Raw genomic sequence first — 20,822 nt, forward strand, 5'->3', positions numbered from 1 at the left:
TCTTTCCAGGTTGCCAGGCCAGAAGGATGCTGTAGCATCCCAGTCTCTACGCTTACTTTATCTTCTTCCCTTCTCCAAATGAAGTAATAAGGCATTTGTCCCCACTCCTTGGGCCTTTGAATCTGTTTTGCAGATGAAACCATTGGGACATTGAGAGATCAAGGTCTTAGACTAGTGAGAGCAGCTCTTGCCCTGCAATACCTAACATAAGTAAAAGCAGAAAGGGGAGGAGGAAATGCATATTATTTATGGGGCACCTACTATGTGCTGGGTGCTTTCCCTGTTTGAACCTCATCTTCATCAGTGGTGGTTGCGATGGTTGCCCCTCAAATATCAGATAGGGAGACTGAGGTTCAGAGAGGGAAACTACTTCCCAGGGCGCATAGCAAGTGAGTGGTGGAGTCAGAACTCACCCCCGTGTCTCACATCCCTGTAATCAATGAGCCGTGCTGCCTTCCCTCATGCCAGGCTTTCACTAGAACTGCTCTCCTTCCTGGCAGAGTCTGGCCGATGCCTCCAAGGGGCTAGTGCCATGGCTCTGAACTCACTTATCCATTGAAATACTCTCTAGACTCTTCCCATGGCTTGTGTGTTGTCAGTCATCCTCAAAGGGGTCTCACTGTTTTGTTATCTTGGTACAACTCCTATGAGTAGTGTCAGATTGCTACTATCTTTGTGGGGAAACTGAGGTAGATAAGTCAAGGGACCGATTTAAGTTTATGAAGCTAATTTCTGGACAGCTAACAACCTCTGGTTTGAAGCCAGGAGGCTGCATATATATTATGGCAGAGAGGGGATGGGTCTGGATGCAGACTGCCTGACTCTAATCCTATGACCTCGGGCACGTGACTCTAATCCATTCAACTTCAGTTTCCTTGTCTATAAATGGGAGGATGATATCTACCTCACTGGGCAGTGGGGGATGAAGTCTGGGGAGCTGGTGTGAATCTCAATTCATAAATTCAAGTGCCCATGTCTTTCTTTCTCCTGTATCTGTAGCTTAGTTACCATTTCATTTTTTTTTTTTTTTTTTTTTTTAGTTACCATTTCAAATGTCACTTTCCTGGGTAACAGAAACTTCCCCATTTTCCTCTGGGGTTTTCTTTCTTTCTTCTTCTTTTTAAAAAGATTTTTATTTTTTATTTATTTGAGAGAGAGAGAGTGAGAGCCTAGCAGAACAGGGGGAGAGAGGGAGAGGGAGAAGCAGGCTCCCTGCTGTGCAAGGAGTCTGGATGGGATGTCACTACCTTTTTTGGCAAAGACCCAGGCTTTGAAACACAAGGCTTCTCTTCACTCCTGCCAGAGATGCCCTTCCTTGGAGCCACAGGAGCTGCCCCGTCCTGCTGCCCTGAGGAGGGCAAGAGGCAGGGAGCATCCAGAGATGTGAAAGGTCACGCTGCTAACATTTTGAGACAGTTTTCCACCTTGGTGACGTCGGTGCCTTCCCAAAGTGTTTCTCAGAAACCATAAGTGGTGCCCTTTGCTTCCTCAGTCAGGGTGCTGGTTCTGTTGCCCTGGAGCAAGATTAGGTGGAGGTGGGTGGGTGGGGGACTGCACTGGAGGGGGATTTTCAGGTGGTCTTGGAAACCCCAGGGGTTTTATTGAGGGGCTGAGGCAGAAGGGTTAGCAGGGAGCTGGGGAGCTGGGTGCCCCAACTTCGAAGAGAAAATAGATTTTCTTTTTTTCCTGATCTTTTGCTGTTAGTTTCAGAGGTAGAATTTAATGATTCATCAGCTGCATACAACACCCAGAGCTCATTTCATCACATGCCCTCCTTAATGCCCATCAGCCAGTTACCTCATCCCTGTACCCTTTCCCCTCCAGCAACCCTCAGTTTGTTTCCTAGAGTTCTGCATCTCTCATGGTTTGCCTCCCACTCTGTTTTCACCTGATTTTATTTTACCTTCCCTTTCCTGATGTTCATCTCTTTTGTTTCTTAAATTCCACATAGGAGTGAAACCATATGGTATTTGTCTTTCTCTGATTGAACTTATTTTGCTTAGCATAGTATGCGCTAATTCCATCCACATCATTGCAAATGGCAAGAGAGAGAATATATTTTCTTTTTTTTTTTAAGATTTTATTTATTTATTCATGAGAGACCCACAGAGAGAGAGGCAGAGACACAGGCAGAGGGAGAAGCAGGCTCCATGCAGGGAGCCCGATGTGGGACTCGATCCCGGGATCCCAGGACCATGCCCTGGGCCAAAGGCAGATGCTTAATCACTTAGCCACCCAGGCACCTGAGAATATATTTTTTTCGGCAATTTGCTCAAGTTCCACTTACCACTTACCTTGGAGATGAATTTCCCACCTACATTTGCAGCTAATGATAATAGTTTCTTGTGAGACCTGGAGCTCTATCCCATCCCTCTACTGTCCAGAACAACCCTGTGAGGGTGCATGAGGCTCAGGGAGGATGGTGGCCTGCCCAGGGTCAGCCCAGGGAGGAAAGTAGACCGTCATCCCGAGCTGCCGCTTCAGTGCTCTTCACTTTGAGAACGACTTTGTGTTACTGAATCTTCAGAAAGTTCCCGCTCCTGTTCTCTGGAGTCTTCTCACCCCTGAGAAGTCAGGCTGCCCTGGATCCCAAGCCCGGCTGGGCTGAGGCCTCTGGGCAAGATGCTTTTCCCTCTTGCAGCCTTGATTCCCTAGCCTACACCCTACAACTTGGGGCTGATGCTGCCCACCCCCGGCTGTGGGTTAAGTGGGGTTATTGCCCAGTGCCTGGCACAGAGTCAGAACTCCGTAGGAGAGGGGCATGGGAGTTACAAGGCACAGACAGGTGCCTTGCCTGGAGCAAGCTTTTGGGCCCTCAGGGCTGAATTTCTGCTTAACATCCCCCCACCCTGCTCCCACTCCAGCCCCTGTATCATAATAGAAGCCTATTGTACAACAAGGTCTGCAGGGAGAAAACATGATGAGTCCATGGCTCTATGAACCTCAAAACAAAAGGAAAATAGAATCTGAGAAACCCAAGGAGGCCCCTTGAGGAAGGAGAGGCCCCTGAGCCACCCCCGGGTCAGGAGGAAGACAGACAAAAGCTGCCTTCAGGCAAGCTCACTGGAGGATGGGGCTCAGCCCTCCTCTCTTTGCTCTTTGAATCATGAGCTGGACAACCCCCCCCACACCCCGCCCCCAAACTCAAGGCTGTCAAGGGGAATCCTCTGTGAGAACATGGGCGTTTAGGGTTGCAAATCCCCAACGAAGCATTTCGGATTAGGTGGTCAGAGCTGACAGAGGGAGACAGGAGGCTCTCCCGCCCTATTCTCATATCTGAGCTGTTGACACTTCCTTGTTTGCACTTGTCAATCCAGCCCAGGGCCTCTATCATCATTTTCCCCTGTGTGTGTGTGTGTGTGTGTGTGTGTGTGTGTGTGTGTGTGTGTATGTAGGGTGTTAGGAGGAAGAGAGGGAGGACTGGAGGGAGGATTCACAGTGGCTAAGCCTGGGCTCTAGAGTTTGGCTGCCTGGGCACATTCCGCTTGATCGTCTCCTCGCTGTGTGATCTTGAGCAAGTGGCTTTCTCTCTCTGAGCCTTGGGGTCCTCCTGCATGAACTCGCTGTGAGGATTTGATGAGATTGCTGAATAGAAGCTCTGAGCACCAAACTTGGCACGTGCCAAGTGCTTAATATGTGTGTGCTACTGTGATTAATGGGTGTGTTATTTCCCCTTGATTTCTCAGTATGCTTTGCCTCCCTTTGGGAGGAGGGCAGGAATCAATACTTAAGAACTGAATAGTCATTAATCAAATAATTAACAATGATTTAAATGGCTTTCCATAAGCATTTCCCATGGACCTAGTGCATGCTAGACCTACTGCAGATGTTTTTTCACATAGTCCTACAAACGTCCTACATAGTAAATATTTTTATTTCAAAATGTTTGTTATAGTCTAACAGATGTAAGAAAAATGCACGCAAGTGAATAAATAGCTCCGTGAATTTTCACAAACGAAACACTCTGCCCACAACTAGTGTCCAGATCAAGAAACAGGTCAGGGGGCAACTGGGTGGCTCAGTGGTTGAGGATCTGCCTTCAGCTCAAGGTGTGATCCCGGGGTCCTGGGATCGAGTCCTGTATCAGGTTCCTCACAGGGATCCTGATTCTCCCTCTGCCTATGTCTCTGCCTCTCTCTGAATAAGTAAATAAAATCTTTAAAAAAACCCAAAACAGGCCAGTACTGGCTCTTCAGAAGCCCACCTCAAGCCCCTCCTGGTCACCTACCCTCTCCTCAAGGGTAACCATGGTCTTGCTCTCTGACAGCACGGATTCCTTTTACTGTTTTCGAGCTTCATATAAATGGGAGATGCAACATGTGCCCTTTTGTGCCTGGCTTTATTACGGGCCTGAGATCCATCCATGTGGTCGTGTGTAGTCGTAGGTCATTTACATGACCATAGAGCATTCCAATGGGTGACTCTCCCTTGTATTTACCCACTCTTTTAATGGGCATTCAAGGTTCTTACTCAGGGAATATTAGGACCACTGCTGCTACAAGCAGTCTCGTCCACATCTCGTAGTGTCTGTGTGTGTGTCTACGATGCACCTACCTAGGAGTGGCACGGCTGGGGCACAGGGCAGGCCTCTGTCACGCTTTTGTAGCTGCTGCCACCTGGACTTATAAAGCAGTGGTGCAACTTACCACCCACCAGCAGCATCAAGGCTCCTGTCCCTCCATATCCCGTACGATTTCTAGCCTCACTTTGCAGGTGAGGGAGACCTGAAGGTAAATTGCCTTGTCCCAAGCACAGAGAGTGAGTCCTAAAGCAGATTCATCCACCACTTAACAGCAGATATTTGCTGAGCTCACACTCTGTGCAACCCTGTGCTGGGGCCAGGGGATCATCAGTTATTCTGATGTGCATGGTTCACACTCGTGTGGGACTTCTCGTTGGGCTGAATCGAATTTGAAGTGAATCAGATCTGTTCGGTGCCAACATTTATGCTTTTCCACTCTGTCATCCTTTCTCTACACTCCATTGGAGTCTGGCCAAGTACTTGGCACATAGTAGGTACTCAGCAATTTGGGGTGAATGAATGAGGGCATGGGAAATCTCAACAGGCCTTCCCTGCATTGATGAGCAAATCTATAGATGGGTTCCTGGTTGCAAACTACAGGAAAACAAGGTGTTTTCTCTGGTATTTCTGGGCTGATGAGTAAACCCAGGCATATTTAGTCTTAGGATGGAGCTTCATCAAGCCTGACTTCTGGAACCTTAACCTCGGGGCCCAGGAAAGGAGACCTTTGTACCCTTCAGAGCTAGAGTTTATTATGGGACAGGACAGGACTCCATAGGGCCTGTGAGCAAGGTTTTTGGAGTGGGAGCCCCACTCCAAGGAAGACTTAAGGTCCCAAGATGTGGAATCTCCTTCTGGATCAGTAGGTAGCCGGAAGATGTTCAAGTCTGGTGTGTGGAGGGTTGGCTGGACTCATAGTTGGTTGAATTTATGAGCAACAGCCTGTTCTGTAAGGAGGAGAGGCAGGATCAGTTACCAGGGTGACTGCCTGTCCAGCCTCTGAAGGGACCTTCATCTGTCCATGCCAACCAGAGCCAGTGCCTGAGGCACTTGCATTAAAATTCTTTCCAAATGGGGATGCCTGGGTGGCTCAGTGGTTGAGTGTCTGCCTTCCATTCAGGGTGTGGTCTCAGGATCCTGGGATCGAGTCCTGCATTGGATTCCCCACAGGGAGCCTGGTTCTTCCTCTGCCTATGTCTCTGCCTCTCTCTCTGCGTCTTTCGTGAATAAATAAATAAAATCTTTAAAAAATTCTTTCCACATGATATGTAGTTATATGCTTCTCATAGTCTTCCATTCACTAGATTGTGAGCTCCGTGAGGGTGGTGACTGTATCTGTCTATCTGCAGATGGAGGGTGGTCTGGTCTGAGGTTCAAGGGGTGGGCAGTGCTCCCTAAAGGGGAGTGGAGACATTGAGAGGAGCTATAGTTTGTAGTAATCTAATCTGGAGGTTTGGGTGACTTGGCAGCATACGGACTGCTTGGTAGGGTGTCCTCTGCTGTCCTAGCTCTCTTGGGGAACAGTAATGGTCATTGTCATATGGCCACCTCTAAGTGTTCTCAGAGCACATGCAGACACCCCTCAGCAAGCCTCTCTGTGGGCTCCCCTGGGGCACCTCTTCCATTTGCCAATCCTGTCCTCCTTCCTACATGGATGTAGACACTCACCCATGAGGCTTTTCATCAGTTTCACGTCCAGCTGTCTGAGGATTTCACCGATTAGAGGACACACCTGGGTCACCAGCAGAGAGAGAAGAGTCAGGCCAAGGACTAGGAAAACAGAGCTAAAGAGCCTGCAGCTGGAAGTTTAGACTCTATAGCATTTCCACAAGGAATCATGGCAGCAAGAGCAGCTCCCCTGTATTGAACACCAGCTGGATGCCATGCACAACACTTTCATGTCTGCCTGAATCCTCATGATGATTCTATGTGATAGAGACTGTGATGATTCCCATGATACAGGGGGAATACAGTGGCATGGGACAGCCGAGTCACTTGCTGAGGACACACAACCAATAAACTGAAATTTTTAATTGAGATTTTTCAGGTTCTAAAGCCCAAGATTGGAAACTCTTTTCCGAACCAATATATATGTCCTGACCCTCAGACTCAAAGAACCCCACGGGGACAATATTTTTCACAAACTTACCTGACTTTCTACTGGGTTTGGGATAACTTTTGCCAGGGTCCCCCTGAAGTTGTGGAGAAAATGTTTCATCTTTGGTGAGATATCTCTAGAAAGAGAGGTAGATGTACAGAATAGATAAATCCATGTAGTACCCATGCCAGGGGCTAGGTGTTGAGTACACCTTACACAGTCATTTAGTCCTCAGCCAGCTGTCTACAAGAGGCATCACAGTCAGCAGTAGTTGAAGGGGCAACTCAGAGAGGTGATGTAACTTGCCCAAGGTCACACAGCTGGTAAGTGCTAATTAGAATCAGGTTGGCAGAGCACCAGAGATCAGTCCTTTCCCTGCACTGTCCTAGCCATGAATGCTTGGTGTGATTTAGGCATTCATTGAACGTCTGATGAATAAATGACTGGACACCCACTGAAGACCTAGTTGCTTTCAGCCTTCTGGAATTACAGAGAGAAATCATATCCAGATCTTGCCCTTGAGAGACTCATAGTCTGCTGAGGTTGATAGACTTGGTCAACCAGTATATGGATCTGTTATACTCTATTAGTAATTACACCAATACAAACAGCTCTATTTTTTCTGTCTTGATCACTACTGTATCCCTAGCATCAAGCATGCCATATCTGGCTCATAGTAGGTTCTCAATAAATACTTGTTGAATGAATAAGTGATGAGGAGGAGTTCTAGGGAAGAAGGGAAGGGCATTCCAGGCAAAAGGCACGCATTCCAGGCAAAGGCACGGGGCTATGAAAGTACTGGGCGTGTTGATGGAGGGGTAGGTCCTTCAGCGATACAAGATGGTAGATGGCTGCAGAGTGGCACAGGTAAGAGGATAAATAGGGCCCTGAATGACATCCAGGAGTTTACTCTTCATTCAGAGGGTTTTGGAGAACCACTGGAGGGTTTGGAGCAGAGGTTGGGGACATGACCACATTTCTGTGCTAGAAAGTTAATTCTCCTGCAGGGGGCTGTATGGAGTGAAGGAGGCAAAATCCGAGTCAGGGAAAGCCAGTCTGGGTTTTGTAATGGTCTGGGAAGTGGTCTAGTTGCCAGGGTAGTGGCTGTGGGGATGGAGAGAAAGGAAGCTAGTGGAGGCTGCCAGGAGGTCATTAACGTGAACCACTGAAGGTGGGCTGCAGGGTGTGAGGAAGATGAAGAGTCTGGATCCTGGGAGGGTGGCTGGGCCATCACTGGGATGCTGACTCAGGGAGAGAAGTAGATCCTGGGGAAAGGGTGAGATCTGTTTTGGGCTCATCTAGGAGGTGGTAGAGATGTGTGGCTGCAGCTAGGACTAGCCAGGAAGGGGCCCAGCCCTGGGGAGGGTCGCTGGGGCCTTACTCAGTTAGGACTGTCATGTAGATGCTGCTCGGCTCCACATGGCAATCTCCTATCACCAGATCCCTCCGGCCAAACTCATCTTTCTCCAGCCAGAACTCCACAACGAGGTTCATGCACATATGTGTCTTTATAATCTTGTTATTGAAGGGCCTGGGGATGAGAGAGAGGAGGGGGAGAGAAGGGGCAGGAGGCAGAGAGGAGGACAAGGTGGAAACAGCCAACACAAAGGGAAGAGTGACTCTTTCAATGAAGCAGCCCTGCCTGTTGACTCCTACAGCCAGTAACTAAGGAGAAAATGCTGTTAGGCAGAGTGGCTCCTGAAAATCCTTTAAATAGATTGGCTTCCGAATCCTTGGAAATTCAGAAGTGGAGGGCTCATCTTATTTTAAAAAAACCTCTACCGTTTAGCTGTGGTCTCCCTTTTCTTGGGAGCAACTGATGGTAAAGGACCGTCTGAACAGATGGAAGGAAGGTGATGATATAATTAAAGTGTTTCTCTCTCTCTTTTTAAAAAAATCAGCATAATGAACTCACATAGGTTTAAATGGGCGAATCACCAGTGATTGCCAGTCACATTTCAGCTGAAGAAACCAGTGCTCAGAGACTTGGAAGTGACATGCCCGAGGTCACGTAACAAGTGAGTTCAGAAACCAAGATTTGAACGAGGTTGAAGTCAGAAAGATCTGGGTTCCCCAGGCTGCCCAGTTTCACCCTCCCCCCAACTCCCAGATTCCCACCGAGGAGGAACAACATCCCACCGACCCTGCTGCCAAATGACTCACAGTCTCAAGTCAATGTCAAATTCAAATAAGATGTTTGCTGAGAACCGCTCCTTATGGAAAGACATCTGGATCCCACTGTAGTCTAGCTGAATGTTGGTGATGTTGGCGCTACACAAGGAAAGAGCAGAGGCCCTTCAAGTCTGAGGGAACTCAGACTCGAGGCTTCAGAATGACAAAAAACGCTGGTATGCCGTTCATGTAAAGGGCCAGACGGTGGGCTTTGGAGTCAGATCCTTTTAAAGATGCTTGGAGGGCAAGAGCCGCCCACAGGAGCCCCGGGCTGCTGCACGTTGTCCCAGAGGGCCCTTAACAGCTCCACACAATGAATGTGTGCAGCCCACAGCCAACTACAGACCCACACTGGGGCTGTTAGACCCAGCCACTGCCTCCTAGCACAGTGCCCCACCACCTGCCCAGGTGCCCAGGCTCAATCCCTGGGAGCCTTCTTTGCTTTCTCCCCAGCCCTCACCTTCACATGCAACCCATCAGTGAATCATGCTTGCTCTGCTTACAAAATATACCTGGAATTTGGCAACTTCTCACTGTTATCCCTTTCACCTGGTCCAGGTCACCATCACTTCTTGCCTGGAGTTGCTCTAGTTTCTCTCTGGGCTCCTTTCCCTTTCCATGAACTTGGCCTCCCAAAAACTATTCTCCATGTAGTAGTCACTAGGCAGCCCTATTATTTAACCTTCTCTCTGGGTTTCTCACTGCTCTTGGAATAAAATCCAAACTCCATACCATGGTGCCTGAGACCTGCAGGGTCTGGCCCTACCTGCCACCACAGCTGCACCTTCTTCCACCCTCCCCCTTGCTCATCCAGTCACACAGGCCTTTTTCTCAGACACACTAGTCTCTTTGCTACCTCAGGGCCTTTGCACTTACTGCCCTCCCATGTCCTTCATGTGGCTTGCTTCCTTCTCTTCAGTCTTCCTAGGGATTTCTCTTTAAAAGGTCTTCCCGATAAGTCCCTCACTCTCACCCCTTACCTTGCTAAAGTTATCTTCATAACATATCCCCCTACTTGAAATGAGTTACTTACTTTTGTGGCTTATCTCACTAAGTAGGATGTAAGATCCAAAATGTGACCTTATTCATAGCTGTATTATTCATAGTCTTATTCATAGCTGTATTCCAAGTACCCAGCCCAGGGGCTGGTACACAGTGGGTGCTCCAGGAATACTTTGTAACAACTAATAAGGGAATGGAAGGAGGTGATGGTGGATGCATGCATCCAGGGAAACCCTGTTGGCAAGTACCAGAGCTCATTAGAATGTCAGGAGTAAGGGGCAAAATGAGAGGGAAGGGAGCTCCAGGGCACAGCAGGCTGGAGCTGGGGCAGTGCACTGGAGTGGCTGGAGCCTGGGAGGCTGAAGGTGCCATGTCCTCCAGGGGAAGCAGTGGGACTATAGGCGAGCAGCACGGGTCCAGCTCTTCTGGGTTAATCGGAGCGCCCAATGCCTATGCATCCACTCTGTGTGGCAGAGAAAGCTCACAACTTCCAGAAGCAGGGACAATTGTTATGCCCATTTCACTGATGAGGACTTAAGGTGAAGCTCAGAGATCTCCAAAACCTTACCAAGAGTCACTCAGCTCTCAAGCATTAGAGTGGGGTTTGAATGTCTGACTCTAGTCCTGGGTTCTTTGGCATCCCAGACATTTATCTAGGCTGTGTTCTGGGTGCCCATGTTATACATGAAGCCTCTTTGCTGTTTTGTTCTTTTTTTTTTTTTTTTTTTTTGCTGTTTTGTTCTTTTAAAATGTCTTTCAGGGCCCGAGTGCTCTACTAATCTCCCCAAGGTTGGAGGCAGCCCCAGGATTTAAATGTAGGAGCTATTATTCCTGAAATTTTGCTTTAATTCCCCTGCTATGCTGCCTCCCCAAACAACCCTTCATATTGGGCCCTTTATCCCCTCCTTGCAATATTCCCGCTTTCCCTCTTCAGCCTCGTTATCCCTCAGCTCTGCCTCTGACTCAGCTTTATAGAGTCCCAGGGCCAGTGTGTGTGGGGGGGGTTTCCAGGGCTCACCTGCTTTCTTGCTGATGCTGGAGGCTCATGCTGCCTATTAACCAGCCCACCATCCCTGGAGCCATCTGCCCTGAGGTGTTCAGACTGTCCATGAGGCGGATATTCTGGATCCGGCCCTCTGCATTGTACTTCATGAGGCCCTGGGCAATAACTGGAAATGGACAAGGGACCAGTGACATTCCAAAATGTCATGGAAAAGGTAGGGGGTTTGGAGTCAAGAGGCCCAGGTTGTGGGCTGGTGTCCACTTCCTGCTGAGTGATGGGTGCTTGTCACCCTCCAACTCCGCTCTCTACTTGGAAATCCACATTCCTCATCTGGGAAATGGTGCTTTGCAGGGTTGAGGTGGTGACATACCTGTAGAGGGTCTGACAGACAAGAGCTGCTCAAATAAGATTTACTGGTTGAGAGTCCACCCAGGGCTGTGTCTCTAAATCTGGAACACAGAACCTCATGTACAGGATGTGCATCACAATAAATGTTGGTTGAGGAGAACAAATAAGAGGAGAAGAAATGTAATTTCTCCCACACTGTGCCCTGGAATAAGCTGTAGGATGAAACAGAGCTACCAGCAGAAAAGAATGAATTCTGAAAAGGAAGGGGATTCTAAAAGTGATGGCATGCTGAAATCCTGTGTCTCTTGCAGCTAGGATTGGGCCCAGCTCTGATGAGCCTCTGAGCATACCACAGGACACATTTATTTCTATGACTTGACCCTCCCTGTAATCAGAATCCACACTGCAGAGCTGCAGAAACCATGGTGCCCCCTCACTCCCTTCCCTCCAGCTCCCAGACTCCCCTTCAGTATCCCATGTTTCTGTTGCCTGCAAACAAGAAAGTGTGTCTGGAGTTGAAATGCTAGGTCTATCACCCTCCTGAGTCTTGATTTCCTCATCTGTATAATAAGGGCAGTAATAATACCCATCTCACATGATTCTTGTGAGGAATATTGAGATTAATTCATCTAAAGATATTTGTATAGATACCATTTGTCCAAAAAAGAATATTATTGAGCATCTATTGGATATCAGGCCTTGTGGGGCATATCAAAGACACAAACCAGTTTTCTGTCTAGTAAAAGAGACATACATTGACCAAATAGTTTCAAGGATAGAGTGACACTACAGGTATGCCTAGAAGTCTTAGTAGTTCTTGGTTGATGATAAGAGACACTAGTAGTTGCCAGTCCAATATCCATTTATCCATCCATTCACCTATACATCCATCTATCCACCCATGTATCCATCCCTCCAACCTCCATCTACCATCTATCCAATATCCATCCATCTATTCATCTATCCACCCTCCCATCCATCTTCCATCTGTCCAGTATCCATCCATCTATTCATCTATCCGTCCTCCCATTCGTCCATCCTATCATTCCCATCTGAATCCTGTTTTCATTCAAGTACTCTTTCTAATTCCTGGTCCAAATGAGGCCTTTGATAATCTGAGCCATCATTGTCCAGTGACTCTTTCAGGTATATTTTATTTTATTTTTTAAAAAGATTTTATTCATTTATTCATGAGAGTCACACACACACACACACACACACACACAGAGAGAGAGAGAGAGAGAGAGAGAGAGAGAGGCAGAGACACAGGCAGAGGGAGAAGCAGGCTTCATGCAGGAAGCCCCATGTGGGACTCAATCCCGGGACTCCAGGATCATGCTCTGAGCCAAAGGCAGATGCTTAACCGCTGAGCCACCTGGGCGTCCCTCTTTCAGGTTTAAAGTGGGCATGTGACCCAAGTTGGCTTCATCAAACTAAACCAAAGATCTTATGTTTTATGTTTGAGAGGGAGTTTCTTTCTCTGTCACCTACTGGAAGGGAGCAAGGCCGTCTGATGGCCACTAGCCACCATTTTCCTACAATCCTGGGAACTAGAGACCTGAGGATGAAAATAGGATGATAGCAGAGCTAAAAAAAATGGACAAAATTGGGTGGTATATTTGAGTTGCTAATTGAATCAGATCTGAGATTGTCCTCCTTGTGAGTTTTGATTGTGTGAAACAACATTTTTTTTTTCATTGTTGAGACCATATTGAGGTAGGTTTTCTGTTCTGTGTAACTAAGTACCCTAACTGATAGTGAGAGGTAGTTATAGTAATAAATATATTCACAGTTGAAAAAGTACTTGGTACATGCTTTCCCTCATTTAAATCTTCATGGCAGCCCCATGAAATAGCATTCTAACTGCACCCATCGTAACCATGAGGATGCCTGGGACCTCAAATATACATGAATGTATTTCACAACCTAAATGGAATGGATTCGTTTGTGGTAAACCACAAAATGCAAAGTTGTGATGGGGGAAGTGGGAAACATTATCTAAAAGCATTAAGAAATAGAAATAGTAATTGAAGATGTCATTCCCCAAAAGTTTTTGATCTCGATGGTTTTGGGGAAGAGTTTTAGTAAACTTTTTATAAAGAGATAATTGTGAAAGAAAATGAAAAAAGACAAAGATGCCAAATTAATTTTATGAGGCTAGTGAAACTTGCCCAGCTTCCAGAACAGTACAAGGGAAGAAAGGTACACATCAATTTCATGTATGAAAAATCTGCTAAAATCCTATAAAATTATTAGCTAACAAATTAAATAGCTAATAGTGCATTATAAAAATACATTACATTATAAAATATATTTCAGTATGATACATTATAAGTACATTCTAGTATATGATAAAAGTAGTGCAATATAGATGTATCATTCTAGTTAGTTATGAAAATGTCATATTTATTCCAGAAATGCTGGGATGGGTTCAGCAGAAGAAAATCTATTAATATAATCTATCACATTAATGGCTTAGAGAAAAAAATGGAGTAATTTTTGATGCAGAAAAAATTTGTTAAAGGCCAATACTGATTTATGATTAAGAAAAATTTAGAAAACCAGGACTATAGGGGATTTCCTTAACATGATAAAAAAGATTTCAAAAACCTACAGAAGATGTCAAACTTAGTGGAGAATTCTAGATACGTTCCCATTCCTATAGGAGGCCTTAGCTATACTATAAGAAAAGAAAAAGACTCAAGAAGTATAAGGTTTATAAATAAGGAGAACTGTCATTATTTGTAGTTGCTACAATCCTCTGGATTAAAAATCCAGCAGAATAAATAAAACAGACTATTAAAACTGAGGTCAGTGAGATTTTTGGATAGCAGATTAATTTTCAAAAACCAACAACTTTCATCTGAACAAGCAATACCAACTAGCAAATATAATAGAAAATTGGGCAATATTTACTGTAGCAACAACTATACATTTCTCTAGGAATCTATTTAACAAAGATAGGAGTTTAACAAAGGTCATAGGACTTTAAGATTCTATTAAAGGATGTAAAATAAAATCTGAAAAAACCCTGAAAGATATACTAAGTTTAAAGGGTAGATAATAGTCACCATTATACTAATGGGTGACCTCACATTGCAAAAATGTCAGTTTGCTCTAAAATAACAAATTCAATGAAACCCAAATCAAATTTCCAGATGATATTTTTTTTTCTTTTAAAGAACTCAGCACACTCTAAAATTCAAGAAGAAGGTAGTATTTAAAATATTCTATTGGTGTAGAAATAGTTAACACAGACATAGAATACAGGGTCCCAAAGGGAATCCACATGCTTGGGGAACTTGATCTTTCGTAGAAGGACTGAGAAAGCAGACTCCTTACACAGGCAGAAATGAAGTTGGAGCTGTCACTTACAAGCATAAGTGACATAAAGGTGGCCTCCAGACAGGTAAAATTCCTGCCTGTGAAGGATAAAACCACAAAGCTATTAGAAAAAACAAAGTAGAAGATATTTGGGGGTAGAGACAAGGGTTTAGGACTCGTCAAACACAAACCATAGGATGAAATTTTGATGAGTTTGAAAAATCTTCCTGTTCATTGGAGGACCTACAAAAAAGTTGATGACAATTTGGGAGAAATGTTAGCACTGGTTAGATCTGACAAAGGACCAGCGTCAAAAATAAATTAACACTCTGGGGTAACTAGGTGGATCAGTGGTTGAGCGTCTGCCTTCGGCTCAGGGTGTGATCCCAGGGTCCTGGGATCAAGTCCTGCATCGGGCTTCCTGTCTGGAGCGAGTATAGACCAGCACAGCCATTCTAGAGAGCAATCTGGCAGCCATTAGTTGAATTGAGTTTGTATCCACCCTAGGGCCCAGGCACCCATTCCACTTCTGGGAATATCCCAGAGAAACTCTTCCACAGCTCCTAACAGGCACACATGCAAGGATGTTCATCTCAGTGTAGTTTGTAATAGTGGAGAATTAGAGACGATGCAGGTGGAGGACTCCCTTGGACATTTCAGTACCAGCCAGTACCATCTCAGTACAGAGGTCAACAGCACAGTGTCCAATGAAAACAGTAAAAAACAACAAGATCTATGTGGCAATACCATCTATGCAAACTGAAACTTTCCTTTTTTATAAGGACATGAGCATAAGTAAACACATATGTTAAACACACTTCAGGGCCTGCCGAGGTAGGGCAGATGGGAATGAGAATAAGAGGTAAACAGGAAAATGACAAATTCAACACCAGAGGGCCTTGCCATGATGCATGTAACAATGATGTGTTATGAATTGGCATATGATCAACTCATCCTCAGTTTTCTGTACTTGAGGGCTCAGAGAAAAAGGAAGAAAAGAGAGTGACTAACTCGAGGTCACCCAGTAGGTTGATACCTTCCCCACCCACCCAGTGACATTGGGCAGAGCGTGGGCTGAGCTTACTTCTTGCCAGAGCTGGTTTGCTGTCCACGTGGGCCTTGGCCAGGGCACGCCAGGGCTGCTTGTGCAGTGCTGAGGGCAGGGACAGCAAGCTGAGGAGGACCAGGAGCCTCCAGATTGGACACATCCTGGGTTCTGGGACCTGCGGGTGTCAAGAAGGGTCAGATGGTACCCAGGCAGGTGGTTGCGGGGGTGGCTGTCTGAATGAGTGGACTCATAGTTTTCTGTGGGAAGACGACACCAGAGTTAGTCCTGAGCATGCTGTGGAGATGTGTCGTGATGGGCTCTGGCAGCTACCACTGGGCTTTGCTCATATGGTGAGGGCAGCGGGTGGAACCCTGTGGGGAGGGCCAGGGATCCAGAGGGAGGCCGTGTTGCTTGGAAACGCCCAGGAGAGCCCACTGTTGGGTCATCCAGTGGGAGTCTTCTCCCAGACGCTGCACAGGCTGGGTGTTGGGGATTCTACAGTGAATGAATGAGGACGGCTAATTTCAGGCTCTCCAATTGGACTAAGACTTTCTTAAGGGCAAGATCATTTGCAATGCCTACTGTGATGCTTGCTTGCCAGGAATTAAGTATTAATGAATGTTTGTTGACTGACTGAACACATCAATGAGTGAGAAAAGCTGATCTCTGAACCACCTACCAAATTACAAGTTTCTGGAGGGCAGGGTGTGAGTTAATTAACCCTAGTGTGTTCAGTGCCTCCCATGTTTACCACATGGTAGTTAGCAATAAATGTTTTTTTTAAAAAAGATTTTATTTTTATTTATTCATGAGACACACACACACACACACACAGAGAGGCAGAGACACAGGCAGAGGGAGAAGCAAGCTCCATGTAGGGAGCCTGACATGGGACTTGATCCCGGGTCTCCAGGATCAGGTCCTGGGCTTGAAGGCGGTGCTAAACCGCTGAGCCATCTGGGCTGCCGCAATAAATGTTTGTTAAATGATACAAATGAATGAATGAATGAATGGTTGGTTGGATGGATGGTTTATGAATAAGATTTATAGGAGGCAGACAGAGAGTTTTAAGGCCAAAGCATTAGGTTTATTTCATTGCTCTGGAGTTGGGGGTCAGAGAGAATTCAGTTCAAGTCCCCCTGGGCCCATCCTCTTAAGAAATGACACCGTAATCCATCCAGTGGCTCTGACTCCAGCCTTTGGAGTCCCTAATTCCTCTTTCCTCATTGTCCACAACCCATCTGTCAGGAAATCCTGTCAATACTTTCAGAATCTGACCACATCGAGCAGCTCCTACTCAGCGATCATCACACTGGCCTGGATTATGAATGGGGTGTCCCTACCTGGTTTTGTGGCTTTTCCCCTTGCCCGCCTACAATCTTTTTGCACACAACAGCCTGCACAGTCATTTTATTTTTTAAAGATTTATTTTTATTTGAGGTGGGTGGAAGGGCAGAGTGGGAGGGAAGGAAGAGAATCCTAAGCAGACTCCGTGCTGAGAGCAGAGCCCGATGTAGGACTTGATCTCACAACCCTGAGATCATGACCTGAGCCGAAGCCAAGAGTCGGACACTTAACCAACTGAGCCACCCAGGTGCTCCCTGCATGATCATCTTAAGACATTAATCAGACCAGGGCCCTCCTCCACTCAGAATTCTCTAAAACTTCCCACTGCACACAGAGCAAAAGCCAAACCCCAGCAGTGCCTCCCAGGGTCCCCTGGTGTTCTCTCTGACTTCACCTCCTACCACTCTGTCTCTCATCGGCTCCCCTGTATCCACACAGGCCTTGGGGGTCTGGGCCTCACAGTTCAGCTGCTGGGAGCTCCAACACAAAGGCACTCTTCACTCCCTGTGCTCTCTGTCCCGGGCTGTAGGGAATGTTCAGGGTCCTTCGCAGATCTCATGAAGCCCTGGGGCCATCTTTGGGCACTTCATAGCCAGTTTTGTAAGAGATCATAACGAAAGCATTAGTTCAGGGTGATGGCTTTCCGGAATCGACATCCTTGCAGAGTTCACACTCTCCTTGGGGATGTTTGTAGAATATCAATTACCTTGAAATGTACTTTTCCAGTCTTCCTGGTCTTGTGTAACCAGTTGGCATTTTGCTATATTTTATCAAGAAAATTGGAGAAGAGTGGGCATTGTCGGGAGGAACAAGCCTGTTGTCCTTGGCTCTTTGGAGGTCTGAACTTGGAGTGACAGCCTGCCCCATCACAGGCTGGGGCTCTCAGGGCCACTGAGTCTAAAGAGATGATGAGGTGGAGGGTGTAGACTTTCCAAGCCTGGTGTATGGCAACAGAGCAGGAAGGCACTGCTCAGGGGTGAGTCATGCATTTCCTTGTCCTTGTGGCACTCTTGTCCCTATGGGGAGACCGGTAGTCTTTAGCCATCCTTGCTGTGAGCCTGTGAGGGTGACACGTAGTCCTGGTTGTAAAGGGGAGGTAGGAGGTGCTATGTGAGGGCCTATGGAGGGGAGACCTGGCCCGTGGAGAGGGGGTTATTAGAGAACCGACCTCTCTGAAGAGAGGGAGTTTGGGTGGATATTTAAGGGCAAGATTAGCTTACATGTTGTCTCCCCACCCCCATTGCTCCCTACTTTTTCCCAGCAGCTACCTCTGAGGATGGTGGCTCTGCCATTTATTTCGTGGGCTTTGTTCACTGTGCCAAGCCTTCTCCATGTGTGATCTCCTTTTACCCTCATAGTGTACGTGACAGGATGTGGACCCAGCGAAACTCAGTGGCCCATGGAGCTCCCAGCCAGGATGAGGAGGAGCTGCCTCCCCAGCAGGCTCTCTGGCCATCTCCAGAGTGGTGAGATGTTGTTTCCTTTGGAAGGTGGAGCTGCTGGAGCCCCAATCCTCATCTATTAGATGTCTTCCTTACTATTTCAAAGAACTTTCTTTAGAGTAAACTTCTTTACCTTTTTGGGAGGCATTTTTTAATTGGAGTTCAATTTGCCAACATATAGCATAACACCCAGTGCTCATCCCATCAAGTGTTGGGGGGCATTTTGAAAATGTGATGAAAACCTTTGTTCAGAAAAAAAAAATGTATGGAGTTAAAAAGTGTTGCTCATAGTAGCAAGATTTCCATCATCCTCCTAAGGCATGCCCTTTGTTACCAGTTAAAACCTCCACTCTTCTGGGTAATTGGCTTTCAAGGAATTTAACTTGGATAGAAATTTATTTATCCAGTCAGCCATTACTTTCTGAGGGCCTATGATGTGCCAGGCACTCTCCTTGGCTCTAGGCAATAACAGACACCCTGCTTCTCTAGCAACTTCTAGTCTGGGGAGAGAATCAGAAACTGACAAAATAAACAATACGTGGAATAATTACAGATTGTATAAATGGGGTGAAATTGAGAATAGGAGAAAGGCCACTTTGGGTGACGAGTGGGGAATGTCTCTCATTTGAGCTGAGTCCAGGAGATGGAGACTGCCCTGGGTGTAGATGGGATAGGGCATGGATGGCAGACAGAACTGCAGGGGCAAAGGCTCATGTGCCCAGACTCCCATCCCTGGCTCCAGGGAGGGGGTGTCTAGCATGACCAGGAGTCAGGAGTTTCCTGTTGCTGAACCAAGAGCCAAGCAGGTTATTGTATATGAGTGCCCTCCTATACTCAGCAGAGGTGTTCCTCCCCTGAACCCTGCAACCCACCCTCCCACCACTGTAGCTCCTTGGGCTTGAAGGCAGCTCCATGTCCCTAGCCAAAGGCAGAGGTCCTGAAAGTCCAGGGTACAGCAGAATGGGTGGAAGAGGAAGGTGGAAGATCCCTGCACCTGATTCAGTGGGTTAGACTGGTTTAGTTCATTGAGAGTCACTCTGCTATAGAGTGGAATTCATTACAGACACAGGCATTCATTTATTCCATTTTTTGTAGAAATATACTTTTTAACAATCCTAGGGGTCTAAAGATGGAACATTACCCCAAAGACAAACTTCCTTGAAAATGGGGTGAGGGGTAGGAGGCAAGCGGGGTTCCTTCTGAGTGGAATATTGAATTTGACAAAGGATGATGAGGATGCCTCTTCTGGGTTCAGGGCTGACCTGAAGCAAGGAAGGGAAAGTGGAAATGCTGGAGTTTCTTGGTACCTTGTGTTGCTTTTTGGGGGACAAGTGGGGCTTGTAGAAGTACAGATTCCTGGGCCACCTCTGAGCAGTTGAGTCTTTCCCAGGAGATGGGAACTGGGAATAAGCTTCTGGGGGAGTCTGCTGCATATGGCACCTGAGAACCACTTAGCTGAAGTAAGAACAATGATGCCAGACAACATTTGTTGAGAGCTGCCTGTGCTCAAGGGGTGGTCTAAGTGCTTTACTCATAATTGCTTCTTTAATCCTCCACACAGCCCTTTGAGGGAGGAACTGTTATGACTGGCCTATCTTTGCAGAAGCACAGAGAAGGTGAATGAAGTCCCTGAAGTCACCAGCTGGGGCAAGTGGGGCTGGGGCAGGAGCAAGGCAGCCAGACCCACAGAAGGGAGATCAGAGGAGTGGTCCTTCATCCCCATCTCCCTCCCCCTCCCACCTCCACCCTGCTCCCCAACATGATCCCACGGCCCCCACAGGCATTGCAAGGAGAGGCAGGAAGAGCCATAGCAGACTTGTATTGAGCCCCAAGCTCAGTGCTCAATGCCAGGCTCTGCTCTAAGCATTCATTGTATATTAATTTCATTAATCCAATAGCCCTGGAGGGTTGTGTTGTTATTGTCCCAGTTCACAGACATGAAGCCTGAGACTGACAGAGATGAGGTCACTTGCCCAAAGACACGCAGTTGGTAAGCATGGGGTCAGGATTCGAACCCAGGCTGTCTGGCTCTGTAGGCTGTATCTGGTCTCTAGATAAATTTGCCTACAGCCTGCCCTTCATCCTGGGCTCTGTGAGCCTGTGGCATTTCCTCTTGTATTCCACAGAGGCCACTAAAGACTCCATGGGACACGCATGGCAACCATCAAAGATTTTCAATGAGCTGGAGTTCCCAGGGAGAGTGAAGACTGCATGTTTCACCATAACCATGAACACTTTGAACCACTAGTGGGCAGGAACTGGCCCCATCAAGCCCAGGGTCCTACAATGAGGAGTTGTTCTCAGGAGGAAAGGACAGTGTAGGCCATTCACAATGACCAGCTATTCAGAGCCACGCCTGCCTTAAATGCCAGCCAGTGGGGAGGAGGAAATGTGCTGGAGTTCTTCTCCTTAAAGCACATAGCAGACCTCATCATTCATTGTAAGAAGCTTAACAGGAAAAGTTAAAATAATTAAAAACAAAGCAAGCAGGGGTGTCTTGGTGGTTCAGTTAATTG

General features: G+C 46.8%; 1 protein-coding gene across 1 annotated transcript; it reads right to left on the bottom strand.

Annotated features, from left to right (window-relative positions):
- Positions 1 to 5,434: 5,434 nt before the first annotated feature.
- Positions 5,435 to 15,677, bottom strand: BPIFA3 (BPI fold containing family A member 3). Its single transcript, XM_041733221.1, has 7 exons — positions 15,554 to 15,677; positions 10,813 to 10,963; positions 8,784 to 8,891; positions 8,002 to 8,151; positions 6,672 to 6,756; positions 6,191 to 6,254; positions 5,435 to 5,469 (listed from the first exon to the last, which is right to left on the bottom strand). Exons 1-7 carry the CDS (start codon positions 15,675 to 15,677, stop codon positions 5,435 to 5,437), a joined length of 717 nt encoding a protein of 238 aa, XP_041589155.1.
- Between the last annotated feature and the right edge of the window lie 5,145 nt (positions 15,678 to 20,822).

This window comes from Vulpes lagopus, chromosome 18 (genome assembly GCF_018345385.1).
Source record: "Vulpes lagopus strain Blue_001 chromosome 18, ASM1834538v1, whole genome shotgun sequence".
NCBI classification, from domain to species: Eukaryota; Metazoa; Chordata; class Mammalia; order Carnivora; family Canidae; genus Vulpes; species Vulpes lagopus.

Bases quoted from the DNA above. Each gene is read 5' to 3' on its own strand.
- BPIFA3 (XM_041733221.1), bottom strand. From the start codon at position 15,677: ATGTGTCCAATCTGGAGGCTCCTGGTCCTCCTCAGCTTGCTGTCCCTG. The intron at 6,757-8,001 runs GTAAGGCCCCAG...CTCTCTTTCTAG, and splicing joins TACATGACAGTCCTAACTGA to AGATATCTCACCAAAGATGA. The intron at 5,470-6,190 runs GTGAGTGTCTAC...TCCTCCTTACAG, and splicing joins ACTGATGAAAAGCCTCATGG to AACAGGCTGTTGCTCATAAA.